Below are 17379 nucleotides of genomic sequence, written 5' to 3' on the forward strand. Positions count from 1 at the left end.
GTGGCCCGGTCCCTGACTCCTCAGGAGGGTGCTCCCACTGGACAGCAGGGACACCGCGACCCGGTCCCTGACTGCTCAGGACGGTGCTCCCACTGGACAGCAGGGACACCGCGACCCGGTCCCTGACTGCTCAGGACGGTGCTCCCACTGGACACCAGGGACCCCACGGCCCGGTCCCTGACTGCTCAGGACGGTGCTCCCACTGGACACCAGGGACCCCATGACTCCTCAGGACGGTGCTCCCACTGGACACCAGGGACCCCACGGCCCGGTCCCTGACTGCTCAGGACGGTGCTCCCACTGGACACCAGGGACCCTGCGGCCCGGTCCCTGACTGCTCAGGACGGTGCTCCCACTGGACACCAGGGACCCCGCGACCTCGCAACCTGGTCCCTGACTCCTGAGGACGGTGCTCCCACTCGATGCCGGGTGGCTGACTGCTACAGCAAGTTTGGCACTTGCAAAGCGAAGCAGTAAGAAGCCATCGTCTGAAGGGCACACGAGCGGAAACGCTGTCAGAGAGGAGCGGGCCTGAGCCCGGGGCCGGGCGCGTCTCGGACGGTTCACTCACTCGGCCATGACGCGCCGCACGTTGCTGGCGTACAGGGAGGGGTTCCTCCGCTCCTCCTCGGAAGGGCGGTACACCGGCAGGAACTGCACACAGAAAAGCCGCGTCACCCCAGCCTCGCCGGTGCCACCACACACGGCAACGACTGCCACCCAAACCGAGACTGCCCCGATGTGCCTCCGTCACCCACACGGGCGTGCACCCTCAACCACGACCCGCAGCGCACCGCACACACGCGCAGCCCACACGCGCACTTGAGAACTCACTACCCGACACCGTGCTGGGCTCCCTGGCTCCTACGGGGCCTAAGGCCTGCCCCTTCGGCACACCTCACTCTATCTTACTTGGGGGTCATTCTCGCACGCGCGCGTGTGTGTGTGTGCGCAGGCGCTGTTTCTAAGGAAGGAAGGAAGGAAGGAAAGCAAGTTTGCTTCAGTTGCTCAGGGCAGTGGATCTGTGACCTAGATATCCAGGGAGCAGAGACTGAGGGACAAAGAAGTTCATGAGAGTAGGGCTGGGGATATGGCCTAGTGGCAAGAGTGCCTGCCTCGGATACACGAGGCCCTAGGTTCGATTCCCCAGCACCACATATACAGAAAACGGCCAGAGGGGGCGCTGTGGCTCAAGTGGCAGAGTGCTAGCCTTGAGCGGGAAGAAGCCAGGGACAGTGCTCAGGCCTTGAGTCCAAGGCCCAGGACTGGCCAAAAAAAAAAAAGAAGTTCATGAGAATTCACCTTTCACAAGACTCCATTCCCATCCCGACCAATCAATGGCTGTGCCAAGGCAATGGAAACACAAATGGAGGGATCACAGCCCAGGCCAGCTGGGCTTTGCAAGATCCCGTGATGCAGAGACTCTGAGTTCAAACTCAGGACTGCCCACCTTCCCCAAATTCCATAAATCCCAATGTTTCTTCTCATTAACATTAGCATTGAGAGGCATTCTCAATGTAAAGTCTCTCCTTTCCTCCTGAAGTAAGAAGCCAAGTTGGCCACGAGATCTGAGGATGGCGGTTCAAAGCCAGCCTCGGCAGGAAAGTCCATGAGACTCTGTCTCCAATTAACTACTCGACCCCGCCACCCCCCAAAGTGGCACTGTGGTTCAAGTGATGGAGCGCTAGTCTTGAGCAAGAAGAGGCTCAGGGACAGTATCCAGGCCCTTAGTTCTAGCCCCAGGTCCTGAAACAACAAAAACCTGAGAAACCAGGTTTGAAACAGCTACCTAAAACCAAGGAGGCTGCAGCCAGCCCAGTCACGGTCCGCCTCGGAGACGGTGGTGCTGCCTCCTAGTGGCCAACAGAAGGAACCACGCAAACACGGCAGGCAGCGAGGCCCTCCCAAGACCCCGCCAAGGCCGTGGGCTCAGCTCAGCCCTTCACAGCCCCTCTGGGTCAGTGAACAAACTGGCAGGAAGACAGGCTGGTCTGTCCACGGCTTCGAAAATGTTAACTGGAAGGGAGCAAATGACATCAAGTGCCCAAGCCAGGCATGGCGTCTCTCTGATTTTGCATGCAGGTACATCCTGGGTCCACCTTTAAGGGGAGGGAGGGAGGGAGGGAGGGAGGGAGGGAGAACGTCGAGAGCACCGTGGAAGCACGGGAAGAGGAAGAGAGCCCTGAGGGTGGCTAACGTATACAACACCCATGCACATGTGAAATACATAGTGGTCCTTGGGGACAGGGGGTGAGGCCCCGGGGGAGGGCGAGTGGGGAGGGGAAGGTCCAAGGACTTCACAGGCACATGGGGAGGGGCAGTGAGGGCTGGTGGGCGAGGAGCGGGGAGTCGGAGGACCTTAGCAGGTATGGGAACACCACAGTGCAACGCCTGCGTACAACTGCGTGCCTCCCACCAGAGACACTCGCGATGACGTTTAAGTGGCCAGGAGAATGGTGTCGGGACCCCCCCCCCCCCGAGAACTCCCAGGGGTGAATAGTACCTCGCCAAGCCACCAACAGGAGGATCGCAGCGTGAGTTCAGCAGTGGTAGAATTGGGTAAGAATGAAACATTAACTGTGTATGTGCCAATTTTATATGCGCGTAAGCTCCAAAAAGCATCATGAAACAATGATAGGCTTGGCTTCCTTGCTAATTTTAAAAATCCTGTCTAAATGGTTAAAAACCACACAAAACATAAAATCATTCAGGCTAGGTTATGATGGAGAAATGCAGATACCCAAGGGAACATGACAGGAAACGTTTTGCTGTCATCAGAATGTAACACTATCTAGCAGGTACCAAACACACAGTTCTCAGGGGTGAATGCCGTTTAACGTTGTATCCGTACACAATACTGAATCTAGACCTGAACCTGGAGGTACTCTAACACAACACTACAGTATCACGATACTGTATTCACACGTCTTGATTTATAGACATACACACACATACACTCAACTTATAGCACTGTATGCACACACACACACACACACACACACACACACAATCATCCCCGCACATACCTCTATTTCCACTTGGTTGTGAAACTGGCACAGTGTGAGCCACAGGATTTCCAACCTTAAAGACAGCATTGAATAGCTTTTCAGCTTTGGTTAGAAAGGGCCCTAACTCTTAGAAGGGAATGATTCTCAAGCCCCACCTGCCCTGGAGGGGACAGAAAACACGCCATCAGGACTGGGTGGGGCTGCTGACAGCTCCACCGGCCACCGCGGAGAGGTGACTTCCATTAGTGAGTGGCCTCTGCTCTCCAGGTTAAACATCTGTCTCTGCCTTTAGTCCTTCTAGCTATCTTTCCCCGTGTCTGCACTCCACTCAGGGACGCGTTTATAACAGGTCGGCCCAGGGCAGACTCTCAAGCCTCAGGTCAGACCACTGGCCCCGAGGGCCCCCTTCCCGGACTGAGTGCACCTGGCCACCCTAGTCCACAGGAGCAGAAGCGGACAGCCGTGTGGGATCCGCATCCTTCTGTCCGTCCTTGCCTCTCCCAGCCTGCCGTCTCCACCTCCTAACTCACTGCACAGCCTGGTTTCCGTTTCGTTGTTAGCCTCATGCTCAGGCCACGGGAACCCACAAGAGCCCCTCCCAGCCCTCTGGGCACCCCCTTTCCAGCCTGGGAAGTACCGTGCCGATCTGCCACTGTGCCGACCCCTCCGCAGTGCTCCTCTCCCCACACCCTGGCCGGGCCGGAGGGCTGCCCGAAAGCGGTACCCCAAGCCCTCGGCTGACCCCCTGCAGTCCCCGTCTCCACCCTCCGAACCTCAGCTCAGACACCACCTCTGGGGGCCAGAAGGGCCTGGTGCCCTGCACTCCGGGAGGTTGCTCCCCACCGTGCCTGGGCCAGTGTAGGGAGTCCTGGACAGCAGAGCCACCTAGCGGACACCGGCAGTCACCAGCGGGAAGAATGGACGGAGGTCCGAGTGACATCCCGTATTTCACAAGGCCACGCGCGGGATGACACTTAGCTCCCATAATGGGCCGAATCTAACTAACTGGTTCCCATTTGCAACAGTAGCGAGGGCACGGGAGTCAGCAAGCAGCCCATGCTGCCATGGGGCGAGGGGACACACAGAAGGCAACTCACGCGCCAGGGCCTTGCCACGTCCACGTGATGGTGTCCTGTGGGGGAAAGCAGCGGCACTGACCATGACGGAGCCTGGGGGGGGTGCACACGACCTCACAGGGCCCCCCCGGCCCACGCGGGCTGCTCGCCTGTGTGTTCACCCCCGCTGGCAGGGCAGGGGAGACGGGGCTTGCCACCTGGGACCTTCCCGCTCCCACCCGCCCCTCCACCTAGCCCGGCACGTGTCCCCGAGGTCTGTGCTTCACCCTGTCAGCATCCGGGCTCTTCCCACAGTGGCTCAGGGAAGGGAGGCAGCACAGAGGCAGGAACATGGGACACCCTGCTCCTGACAGGCGGCTGAGTCGTGTGTGTGTGTGTGTGTGTGTGTGTGTGTGTGTGTGCGCGCGCACGCGTGCATGAGATCGCAGGGGAATACTGGTGCAAGGGAGAGACACGGCCTCACGTCCCACCAGAGGGCCGTTCTAAAACGCCAGGGGTTCCTGGCGCTGCTCCGCAAGGCCACATGAACGCCGGCTCTGCCCTCTCTAGACTGAAGCCTCCCGATGGCTGTTTCAACATTCCTTCTGCTACTAGGAATGGACAAAGGGCAAGGGGACACGGCAGCCCAGGCCCCCAACGCAGGCAGGTCTCGCCGCCCCTCTCCCCGTCCCGGGACCCAGGAAAACACGACATACCAGTTTGTTTGGATACCGCAATACCACCGGCTGCACGGGGACTCCAGGAATGAAGGCACCTGCGGAAGGGAGCGGTGTCAGCCTGAGGCAGCAGGGAGGGCAAGCCCTGCCCGACCTCTCCTGCTGGCCCGGATAAACGGCTTTTGCGGTTGGACCTTCCTAGGTCGGAAGAAGCACTCGGAGCACCTGAACGGATATCCACACTTTCCCTCAGGGCGCCCGAGCACTTCCACACCCACCCGGAGGCCCCACGCCGGTCCCCGTGGGCGGGGACTGGGGGCCAGGAGCCCACGGGCACCTCCTGGTTCCGTGCGCTTTCTAGAAGCATGCAGGCAGGAGGCCAGGGCCACGCCCCTCCTGCCCTGGGCAGCGGACCTGGGGACAGGCTGCGTGCAGGACACACATCGGTTCACCCCGCCAGGACCCAAGCCGGCCTCCTCGCGGAGCTGGCACCCCTGAGGCCCTCGCTCCCTTTCTGCAGGGCCATGTCGTCGTATGCTGGTGCTCCGACCCTGAGAACCCACGTTTTAGTCGGGACACCCTCTCTCTACAAGTCTGTTTGTGCCCGAGACCGGTCTTTTTACGGAGCTCCGCTGGCCTGCCATTCCCATTTCTCCTCCGATCCCCGGGGATGGACGGGACTCCAGCTGTGAACTACCTGGCTTTCTATTTAGGCCTTATGTGAAGTGCCTTCTCTTCTCTGCTCACTAGGACCGGACCTGCCAGGGACGTTCCAGCACGTAGCGCCCATGGACCCCGACCACCCCGGCCAGGGGCTCCCTGAGAGTCCCGGATGGCAGAGATGGGGACACAGCTCTACAACGCTGCGGCCCACGGGCTACAGCTTGCCTCTCCACTGTGCGCCTCCCCAGGGAGGGTGGGAGCCTGCACCTGCCCAGGGAGGCTTTTCCCAGTTCACTAGGCTTTTCGCTGACCAGCACACAGTCGTGTCTGCCCCGCAGCTTTCCTCCACTCTGCAAGACTCACGCCAGTCTCGCTGGGGTTCCTTCCGCACACACCCTGTCCTTCACTCCTTCAGCTCCGTCTGGGAGGAGGCCTGTGGCCGCTCCCCAGGGAGCAGGGGGGGACCCCGTGGCCTACACAGAGGGAGACACGAGGCTCACTTGTTTCGCCCTCTGCCCACGGTCCTGAGGACGTGGTCTTGTGTTAAGTGTCACTAGAATTTCCCATGAACAGTCCTGGAGCCCCCAAGCCTGGTGCCCTCCTATCACCAGGCCCTCCTCGGGCACTCCATCTGCTTCACCTGAGAGCAACTCAGGATACGCTGTAGTGTTGGTCAGACTTCCTCATCCCTGCCCACGATGGCTGACCCTGTCCTCCCCTCCACGACAAACTGCTCCAGAACCTGCCACCCACATGGGCAGGACTCTAGAATTGCCACCCAGCTTTCCAAGAGCCCAGAAGGACCCTGAAGATGGGCTGCCCCAAACGCCAGGCAGCACAACGACATCGAGAGCAATTCTCTGGCTGCACTGTGGGGTCTGGTGCAGACCTTGGGAATTGCTGTGTGTGTCCTGCATAAAGTTCACAAGGTCAAGAAGATGATCACCTCCCCATCCCAGGAGAGAGACGACCATCTCCCCATTCCAGGACAGACACCCCCATCTCCACATGCAGAACAGACACCCCCATCTCCACATCATAGGACAGACACCCCCATCTCCACATCCCAGGACAGACACCACCATCTCCACATCATAGGACAGATACCACCATCTCCACATGCAGAACAGACACCCCCATCTCCACATCATAGGACAGACACCCCCATCTCCACATCCCACGACAGACACCCCCATCTCCACATCATAGGACAGACACCCCCATCTCCACATCCCACGACAGACACCACCATCTCCACATGCAGAACAGACACCCCCATCTCCACATCATAGGACAGACACCCCCATCTCCACATGCAGAAGACACCCCCATCTCCACATCATAGGACAGAAACCCCCATCTCCACATCCCAGGACAGACACCCCCATCTCCACATCCCAGGACAGACACCCCCATCTCCACATCATAGGACAGACACCCCCATCTCCACATCATAGGACAGACACCCCCATCTCCACATCCCAGGACAGACACCACCATCTCCACATCCTAGGACAGACACCACCATCTCCACATCATAGGACAGACACCCCCATCGCCACATCATAGGACAGACACCCCCATCGCCACATCATAGGACAGACACCCCCATCTCCACATCCCAGGACAGACACCCCCATCTCCACATCCCAGGACAGACACGCCCATCTCTGCCTTGCTGCAATCCTAAGTTCAACCTCCCCAAGCACTGCAATCACAGCATTTACGGTGTGGCTTCTCTTACAATTATTTCTAACAATCCCAACAGAGAGAACAATGGGATTTTAAAAAAATTACTGACATATGACTTTACTTTTTGACACTGCTTTAGTATTTTCCCCTTCCTGGAGAAGAATAAAAATTAAGAAAGCTACCTACCAGGTTTGAAGGTGATTAGGCAGGTTCTATTTGTACAGGTTCCTTCTGGAAAAATCATTATCTTAAAATGAGAAAAATAAAGTCAGCGCTAAGCCATCTTAATTATAATCCATAGTCCAAAGACAGTGTCTTCCCAAGCTGTTTGGTGGGAGCAAACCGTGATTCCACTCGAGCCACTGCCTTTATCAACCCCTGTGACCCCGGAAGCAGTGTCTCCTAGGAGACTACAGCTTCTCGAAAGTGGGGCGATTGGGGGACCCACCTCCAAGTGCCACGGTTGGAGAGGCCTGAGAGCGGGCCAGCATCTAAGTGTTGCTGCATTAGAAAATCTCAGCACAGAGGCCAGACTCGGCATCATGGCCCAACCAGGGCGGCTGTCTACAGTGAGCAGCGGCAGGTGTGGTGGGGTGGCAGGCGTGGTGGGGCAGCAAGCGTGGTGGCATGGTGTGGCAGGCGCAGCAGGCGTGGCAGGTGTGGTGGGGCAGCAAGCGTGGTGGCATGGTGTGGCAGGCGCAGCAGGCATGGTGGTGTGGCAGGTGTGGTGGTGTGGGCAGACATGGTGGCGTGGCAGGCGTGGTGGGGCAGCAAGCATAGTGGCATGGTATGGCAGGTGTGGTGGTGTGGCAGGCGTGGTGGGGCGGCAGGCGTGGTGGTGTGGTAGGCGTGGTGTCATGGCAGGAGTGGTGGGTGGCGTGGCAGGCGTGGTGGTGTGGTAGGCGTGGTGGGGCGGCAGGCCTGGTGGGGTGGCAGGAGTGGTGGGTGGCGTGGCAGGCATGGTGGTGTGGCAGGCGTGGTGGGGCGGCCGGCATGGTGGGGCGGCAGGCGTGGTGGGTGGCATGGCAGGCGTGGTGGTGTGGTAGGCGTGGTGGGTGGCATGGCAGGCGTGGTGGCATGGCAGGAGTGGTGGGTGGCGTGGCAGGCGTGGTGGGGCGGCCGGCATGGTGGGGCGGCAGGCGTGGTGTGGTAGGCGTGGTGTCATGGCAGGAGTGGTGGGTGGCGTGGCAGGCGTGGTGGCTTAGCTATGGTAGGGTGGTATGGCTATGGGAACAAGGCCTATAGCCACAGGCACAGTCCAGGTGACTAGGGAGTGTTACTACCTTACAAGCTCACACTTCACTCAGAAACAAACCTGTACTGAGGGGACGGACAGACCCGGCAGCCTCCACCTGAGAACTTACTGCCAACACCCAGACTGAGGGACCTGACGTGGTGGGAAACTGTTTTGTGACTTCTTTCATCTCAAATCACAGACACGAAGGCCATGGACCCTGGGCACATTCTCAGACTTACACACTCACTGAGACCAAAGCAAAACAGGACCCAACACCGGAGAACAGCCTGGGCCCACGGTCCTCCCCGCCTGCCTGGGCCCACGGTCCTCCCCGCCTGCCTGGGCCCACGGTCCTCCCCACCTGCCTGGGCCCACGGTCCTCCCCGCCTGCCCGGACCCACGGTCCTCCCCGCCTGCCCGGACCCATGGTCCTCCCTGCCCGTCCAGGGCCCCCCGGTCCTCCTGCCTGCCTGGACCACAGTCCTCCTATCTGCCCGGGCCCACCCACGGTCCTCCCCGCCTACCCGGGCCCACGGTCCTCCTGCCTGCCCGGGCACTGGTCTTCCCCTCCTCAAAGCTCTCACTTCTTTTGGCATCAACCATTGTAGACAGGTGGGCAGCTTACCTGAGGCCATGTGCCACTAGACTGTGCCCGCCTCTTGATCTCCTCCACAGTCTTCCGGCGTGAGTCCTGGTCTGAGCGGGACACGAACACTGGCCGTATATACCGTATCAGGGCTGTAAGAGGATTAAGAGAGATCACGCTAGCTTGGCTCCCCCCAGCCACCACAGAACTAGGTAAGGCGTCTCCAGAGGCCTGGTATAAGTGCACCCTCAGAGATACCCCATGGGCTGCCATGTCTGACAGTCGGGAATCAGGAAAAATCACCCAAACTTCCCTGACAGAGCGCTACACCCCAGATCTGAAAGTAACGAAGCGAGGGATTACGGGACCATAAACAAGTCCATTGGGGAAGTCTGACCCCACCAACACGCACACAGCCGCAACACCTTGCCCTGGACACAGGCGCAGACCTCAGCCCCCACCGAGGTGTGAACTGCGCCTCCCCAGACAGAGAGACAGACAGACAGACTCGAGTTGTTTCCCAGTCCTATGCACGTGAGGTGCCTGCGGCTATCAAGTGAGGGTGCAGCATCCTAATCGGGTCACCGGTGCTCTAAGAATCAAAGAGCGACAGGGGCAAGGGTGGGGAGGGCTGGGCGGTGCCCGCAGAGGAGGGGCGGGGGGCGATTCTCCTGCGCACGGGTCTCTGGCTTCCAGCGTGGTGGGAGACGGGCACGCGGGGGCGGTCCCCACGCGGGGAGCCTTCGGGGCTCTCACTACTCGGGTATGGGCACCCACCACGGAGGCTGCCACGGCTGCCTGGGCACTGGTCCTCCTGAGAGCACGGAGCGTGGAAGGCAGTAGGCCTCAGAAAACGGAGGAGGCTCTGGGACAAACTGGTCAGGTGGAGCTTGCAGTGGGAGAAGCAACGGGGAGTGGGCTTTCCCCACAGTCACTGCCGCCCGGGCCAGCGGGTCCGCACGCCCCGCCTGTCCTCGGAGGCTCTCCTTTGCTATTTGTAAAGAGTATTTTAAGACTTTTGTTCTTCCTTGGACATCTTCTGAGAGCTCAGAATGAGCTAGGCACTGGTGGCTAACTCCTCTAATCTTAGATACCCAGGAGGCTGAGGATTGAGGTTCAAAGCCATCTCAGGCAGGAAGTCTGTTTAACCACAAAAAAAGCTGGAAGTGGAGGTGTGGCTCAAATGGCAAATCAGCAGCCTTGAGCCAAAAAGCTCAGGGACAGTGCCTAGGCCCTGAGGCTTCAGGCCCAGGACTGACCCACTCACACAAAAGCTCAGCATCTTAAACAAAAAGAAAAACCCTCTGTTCTCATCGGTCAGGACCACGGAGCTCTTCGGCTAGCGCACGACGCACGTGGACTCGGGAGTCTAGTGATCTTGTTTTTCTTACATCTTGAATCCTGGCTATCTTGCCATTCTGGAAACCACCTGGGCCTTACTCACGGGCTTCCTGCTGCTGCCACCCTGGCTACCGAGATGGAGAGAGCAGTGGAGCGAGGTGCCAAGGTCAGGTCCAGGCCTCATCACTGGTCCCAAGAGCCCATCGCTGACCCAGAGGCGGGGGACACCTCCGAGGACAGCAAGCTTCCCTCCTCTGCCTCTGGTGGTAAAGACGAGAAAGCGAGCACGGAAGGCTGATTCCTGGATGGGTCTGAGGACCGATGTTGGGGGTGAGGAGGGCTCTCAGAACCAGTCATCTGAGCGGCCCCTGGTGGTGCCTCCGGAGCCATCCTGGGTGAACCCTGTTACCCTTTTAGCACCTGAAAACGGATCCTGGGGCAGGAGGGACTGCAGTCCTTGCCTGTGAGTGCACCGTACGTGAGGACGGCAAGATGGCAGCCTGCCGACAGGCCCGCGGCAGGCCCACTGTCCCTGTGGATGGGCAGGTAGGTAAACATCTGTTCAAAGGAGACCAACCACGGACTCCAGATCACCCTCCCTTCACACTGATAGGTCTAGAGCCAAAAAGATCTAAAAATGAAAGTACTTAAGGTATTTTCAACAAAGTTGTGCATCCAAAGGGTCTGAGAGCCCCTGGCACAAGAAGGGGGGAGGGGAGGGCGGCCCCTGCTTGCTGGGAGCCTTGGTGTGATTCCTGTTTCATAACCCACGTCCTGGATTCACCATTCTTTCTAAGACAGTGGGTCTGTCACAGACTCAAGCTGGCAGGAGCAAGTCTGACTTCACTGTGGGGTGAGCCCGACGGCTTCACCTCTGCAGACGCCGAGGTGTGGGTAGACTAGCACTGACTTCAAGTCCTGTCTTCTGCACACCCTCTGTGACCCAGGAGTGCCCGCGACCTTCTGAGGTCTCTTGGGGCCTGGGGTGTGGAGAGGGGGCACCCTGCCAGCACCTGCATGGGACGCTTCTGCGGGGCACACAGCTCCTCTCCCGGAGCCCACGTCCTCCGGGGCCAGGAGACTGAGCACCTGTTACCAGGAGGGTCACACTGGGAACCTCAACACAGCACGCCTCTCCCTCCCCATCCGTCCTCCAGGTATCAAGTCACACTGCTGTGAGGCGGAGCCACATCCCAAGTCTGGCCAGGGCCTGAGGGATGTGGCCCTCCTACCGTGGACAACGGGGACCCTCCTCCTACCGTGCTCCCCCTACAGCGCCCGGCACTCCCAAGCCCTTCTCCCCATGCCCGGAAATCTCCACGGTAGCTTCTCTGCACCGCGAGGCCCCTGGGGGTGGGCGGCGGCTCAGAGTGACAGTGCTCTGGGCTCAGGGGTCCTCGAAAACACGTCTGTGTGCACGTGTCCAAGCTAGGGCCTGTCCGTGCGGCCTAGAGGACAGAGACCTTTGAAGATGTAACTAAGGCCTGCATCACGCAGCCACGTGAGGGATACGCGGATGAGGGACAGCAGGAGAGGCCGCTGGCCACGGGAACAGTGGTGGGAGGGGGCCACGCGAGGCAGGAGGAGGGCACAGCCTGTGCAACGGGGATTCTGGACGCGGCTCCAGAACGAGAGGCTCTCTGCGGTGCGGAGCCCCCAGGGGGTGATCTGAGGCCCAGGCTGACCCGCCCCCCCGGGTCACCAGGCTGACCCACACCCCAGGATCACCCGCCCCAGGCTGACCCGCCCCCCGGGTCACCCGCCCCAGGCTGACCTGCCCCCGGATCAACCGCCCCCTGGATCACCAGGCTGACCCACCCCAGGCTGGCCCGCCCCCTGGATCACCAGGCTGACCCGCCCCCTGGATCACCAGGCTGACCCACCCCCCAGATCATCAGGCTGGCCCGCCCCCCCTCCAGATCACCAGGCTGGCCCGCCCCCTGGATCACCAGGCTGACCCGCCCCCCGGACCTCCCGCCCCAGGCTCACTCACTTCCCCAGATGGGGATGTTCCTGCTCTCCGCCTTCATCACAATGGAGGACATGGTCATGGTGACAGGGATGGCATCGAAGTAGGACGAGTGTGGTGCCAGCGTCAGGATGGCGGCTTCGGTGGGCAGTGCCTGCTGCCCCTTCACAGTCACGCGGTGGAAGCCACCGGCGAACCACATGGTGCGCATGATGGCTTTCAGCAGGAAGTCCACAACCCTGAAAGAAAGGCGGCACCGTCAGGTCACCCTGCCGTCCCGCAGGCCGAGGGCACCGTCAGGGTCACTGCCGTCCCGCAGGCCGAGGGCACCGTCAGGTCACCCTGCCGTCCCGCAGGCCGAGGGCACCGTCAGGGCCACCCTGCCGTCCCGCAGGCCGAGGGCACCGTCAGGTCACCCTGCCGTCCCGCAGGCCGAGGGCACCGTCAGGTCACCCTGCCGTCCCGCAGGCCGAGGGCACCGTCAGGGTCACTGCCGTCCCGCAGGCCGAGGGCACCGGCAGGGTCACTGCCGTCCCGCAGGCCGAGGGCACCGTCAGGTCACCCTGCCGTCCCGCAGGCCGAGGGCACCGTCAGGTCACCCTGCCGTCCCGCAGGCCGAGGGCACCGTCAGGGCCACCCTGCCGTCCCGCAGGCCGAGGGCACCGTCAGGGTCACCCTGCCGTCCCGCAGGCCGAGGGCACCGTCAGGTCACCCTGCCGTCCCGCAGGCCGAGGGCACCGGCAGGGCCACCCTGCCGTCCCGCAGGCCGAGGGCACCGGCAGGGTCACTGCCGTCCCGCAGGCCGAGGGCACCGTCAGGGTCACTGCCGTCCCGCAGGCCGAGGGCACCGTCAGGTCACCCTGCCGTCCCGCAGGCCGAGGGCACCGTCAGGGTCACTGCCGTCCCGCAGGCCGAGGGCACCGTCAGGGTCACTGCCGTCCCGCAGGCCGAGGGCACCGTCAGGTCACCCTGCCGTCCCGCAGGCCGAGGGCACCGTCAGGGCCACCCTGCCGTCCCGCAGGCCGAGGGCACCGTCAGGGTCACTGCCGTCCCGCAGGCCGAGGGCACCGTCAGGTCACCCTGCCGTCCCGCAGGCCGAGGGCACCGTCAGGGTCACTGCCGTCCCGCAGGCCGAGGGCACCGTCAGGTCACCCTGCCGTCCCGCAGGCCGAGGGCACCGGCAGGGTCACTGCTGTCCCGCAGGCCGAGGGCACCGTCAGGGCCACCCTGCCGTCCCGCAGGCCGAGGGCACCGTCAGGGTCACTGCCGTTCCGCAGGCTGAGGGCACCGTCAGGGCCACCCTGCCGTCCCGCAGGCCGAGGGCACCGTCAGGGTCACTGCTGTCCCGCAGGCCGAGGGCACCATCAGGTCACCCTGCCGTCCCGCAGGCCGAGGGCACCGTCAGGGTCACTGCCGTCCCGCAGGCCGAGGGCACCGTCAGGTCACCCTGCCGTCCCGCAGGCCGAGGGCACCGTCAGGGTCACTGCTGTCCCGCAGGCCGAGGGCACCGTCAGGGCCACCCTGCCGTCCCGCAGGCCGAGGGCACCGTCAGGGTCACTGCCGTCCCGCAGGCCGAGGGCACCGTCAGGTCACCCTGCCGTCCCGCAGGCCGAGGGCACCGTCAGGGTCACTGCTGTCCCGCAGGCCGAGGGCACCGTCAGGGCCACCCTGCCGTCCCGCAGGCCGAGGGCACCGTCAGGGTCACTGCCGTCCCGCAGGCCGAGGGCACCGTCAGGTCACCCTGCCGTCCCGCAGGCCGAGGGCACCGTCAGGGTCACTGCTGTCCCGCAGGCCGAGGGCACCGTCAGGGCCACCCTGCCGTCCCGCAGGCCGAGGGCACCGTCAGGGTCACTGCCGTCCCGCAGGCCGAGGGCACCGTCAGGGCCACCCTGCCGTCCCGCAGGCCGAGGGCACCGTCAGGGTCACTGCCGTCCCGCAGGCCGAGGGCACCGTCAGGTCACCCTGCCGTCCCGCAGGCCGAGGGCACCGGCAGGGTCACTGCTGTCCCGCAGGCCGAGGGCACCGTCAGGGTCACTGCCATCCCGCAGGCCGAGGGCACCGTCAGGGTCACTGCCGTCCCGCAGGCCGAGGGCACCGTCAGGGCCACCCTGCCGTCCCGCAGGCCGAGGGCACTGTCAGGGTCACTGCCGTCCCGCAGGCCGAGGGCACCGTCAGGTCACCCTGCCGTCCCGCAGGCCGAGGGCACCGTCAGGGCCACCCTGCCGTCCCGCAGGCCGAGGGCACCGTCAGGGTCACTGCCGTCCCGCAGGCCGAGGGCACCGTCAGGGCCACCCTGCCGTCCCGCAGGCCGAGGGCACCGTCAGGGTCACTGCCGTCCCGCAGGCCGAGGGCACCGTCAGGTCACCCTGCCGTCCCGCAGGCCGAGGGCACCGTCAGGGCCACCCTGCCGTCCCGCAGGCCGAGGGCACTGTCAGGGTCACTGCCGTCCCGCAGGCCGAGGGCACCGTCAGGTCACCCTGCCGTCCCGCAGGCCGAGGGCACCGTCAGGGCCACCCTGCCGTCCCGCAGGCCGAGGGCACCATCAGGGTCACTGCTGTCCCGCAGGCCGAGGGCACTGTCAGGGCCACTGCTGTCCCACAGGCCGAGGGCACCGGCAGGGCCACTCTGCTGTCCCGCAGGCCGAGGGCACAAGGGACACAACACAGGCCACGGGCACCTGACGGTGGCCGTTGCTGAAGGGAAACGATGTCGTGCTCACGTCCCCTGGGCACATGCCAGCAAATCTCTCTCGTCTCTCAGGACACGTGGAGGGCTCCCTCTGCCCACCGAAAAGCGAGTTCTAGACTACACCCAGCCTCTCCGTACTAACACAATATGGCACATGCCAAGATTAAGGACTTCTGCTCCTCAAATACCAGCCTTTTTTTTTCTATAGCATCCTATCATGTTTAAATGAGAAAACACGGGAACACGGAATGAACGTTAAAATATGGAGTTGATCCAGGTGTCTATTTGTAGGACTTGCCCAGCCGTGCCCGCCAGACTCTGCAGTTCCTGAAGCCAGACTTCACGTGACCAACAAGATTCCAGAAAAGGCTAGACGGATGAATGGAGAAAACGTGGTAATATGTACACAATGGAGTATTATTTAGCCATGACAGACAGGCCGGGAGACCATCACACTAACTGAAGTAAGCCCGTTTCAGAGGGAACGAGGCTGCACGTTTTCTCTCGTGTGTGATGCTAGACCTACAAGATAAACATCTGGGTACGTGCATACAGGATCGTGTACATTTGTGCACACGTGTGTGAACGGCCTGATTAGAGTGCAGGAACATCAGCACGTGCGAGGCACCACGGGGAAGCCCTTTGAGAAAGTAACAAGCACTTGAACAAAAATGAGTACCAGGAAGGGGGAACAAGTCCCGGCCGGAGCGTGAGACACTGGGGGCCTGTGTTCAACTGCTTCGTGTTAACTGAAAAAACAACAACCCTACAAAAAAGAAATCTGTCTAGACCCACAAACTTCCTTCCTATGTAGCCTTTTGTTTGTTTGTTTGCCAGTCCTGGGGCTTGAACTCGGGGCCTGAGCACTGTCCCTGGCTTTTTGCTCAAGGCTAGCACTCTGCCACTAAGCCACATTCCCAGCCCCCTAATGTAGCCTTTGTAATCACATGACAGTTTCGGCATCCAAATCTGTACCGTCTCCTTCCCTCCAACCTTCGATAAGTTACACCTAGTCACTGCTCGGCACACCCGTGAGGTAACACAGATAAGCACCCATGGACGGAACGCCCCAGTCGCAGACAGAGACGGAGACACAGGACCTCGGAAGGAACGGCGTCTCCTGGGCCTCCTGGGCCAGCCGAGGGCTAAATGGGAGACTTCAGTGCGTGGAACTGCTGCAGCGGAAACCCTCCCACGAGGACTCTGGGGGAGGAGCCAGGGCCCCTGGAGGAGCCACCTTGGAAAGACCTTTGCTATTTGGAGGATAAACAATCCCTGCAGGAGGAGACTCCAGGGACGGTGCTCCAGTGCTCTATTTCTAAGGCGTGTACACTTTCGCTTTCTTCTGAGCATCCTCACATTTTCTATAGGGAAGTTATTTCCAAGTAAACCAACAACAAAGAAGACGGACACCAACTGATGGGCGAGGAAGAAAAGAGCCCGCAGGGGACGAAGAAGGAACGGGGCGGCAGGGCCTAGCCCCCCAGCTAGGAGAAGTGGGGACCGCGCTCGAGAGATGAGCCGAGCTGGGCCGGGACCTCTGCGGGCGCCCTCCACCACTATCTGCCCCTCCAGTGTTCCCGACAGCGGGGACCCCGTGCTGCGCTCCTCGAGAATACAGCCCCTCCCCGGCTCTGAGGACGGAGACAGAATGGGAATAAAAATTCGGAAAGGAGGTGACATCTGAAGTGAGCTAGGGGGAGACGGCTTCTCCCTGTGAGAAGAGAGGGAAAGGAGGGAGGGCGGGGAAGAGCAGAGACCAGGAAGAGGGAGTGCTGGGGGAATGGCTGGAGCGGAGGGAAGGGGCGGTGGCTCACAGGGCTACACAGGGGCCGGAAGGACGCGGCCCAGGCTGCCGTCACCGGGCTGTGCCCCGCCAGCACCAAGGTGGGGCTGAGGAAGGTGTGAGATCCAGATGTGCTCCAGGCGGGGATCCCCAAGGACAGAGGGCAAGGTGTGAGATCCAGATGTGCTCCAGGCGGGGATCCCCAAGGACAGAGGGCAAGGTGTGAGATCCAGATGTGCTCCAGGCGGGGATCCCCAAGGACAGAGGGCAAGGTGTGAGACCCAGATGTGCTCCAAGGACAGAGGGCAAGGCGTGAGATCCAGATGTGCTCCAAGGACAGAGGGCAAGGCGTGAGATCCAGATGTGCTCCAAGGACAGAGGGCAAGGTGTGAGATCCAGATGTGCTCCAAGGACAGAGGGCAAGGTGTGAGATCCAGAGGTGCTCCAAGGACAGAGGGCAAGGCGTGAGATCCAGATGTGCTCCAAGGACAGAGGGCAAGGTGTGAGATCCAGAGGTGCTCTAAGCGAAAGGCTTTGCTTGAGGAAGGTGCAAACATCGTGAACTTCACTCGTGCTCAAGGCTACACACCTGAGCGCGGCGCCCCAAGTCCCTGTCGGAACAGACGCTGCAGCCTTCAAAATGCTGCCGTCCCCTAAATCCTGTTATCTTATGAAGC

General features: G+C 61.5%; 1 protein-coding gene across 1 annotated transcript in view; it reads right to left on the minus strand.

Moving 5' to 3' along the window:
• The window catches only part of Lpcat1 (lysophosphatidylcholine acyltransferase 1), a 44914-nt gene that overhangs the window by 5349 nt on the left and 22186 nt on the right, over positions 1 to 17379 (minus strand). Inside the window, exons 3-9 of the mRNA XM_048368390.1 lie at positions 12253 to 12467; positions 8958 to 9070; positions 7282 to 7342; positions 4780 to 4838; positions 4106 to 4140; positions 3027 to 3081; positions 572 to 654 (exon numbers count right to left, since the gene is read on the minus strand). Coding sequence (XP_048224347.1) covers positions 572 to 654; positions 3027 to 3081; positions 4106 to 4140; positions 4780 to 4838; positions 7282 to 7342; positions 8958 to 9070; positions 12253 to 12467 — 621 coding nt within the window. The remainder of the gene's footprint in view (positions 1 to 571; positions 655 to 3026; positions 3082 to 4105; positions 4141 to 4779; positions 4839 to 7281; positions 7343 to 8957; positions 9071 to 12252; positions 12468 to 17379) is intronic.

Source organism: Perognathus longimembris, chromosome 19 (assembly GCF_023159225.1).
Source record: "Perognathus longimembris pacificus isolate PPM17 chromosome 19, ASM2315922v1, whole genome shotgun sequence".
NCBI lineage: Eukaryota > Metazoa > Chordata > Mammalia > Rodentia > Heteromyidae > Perognathus > Perognathus longimembris.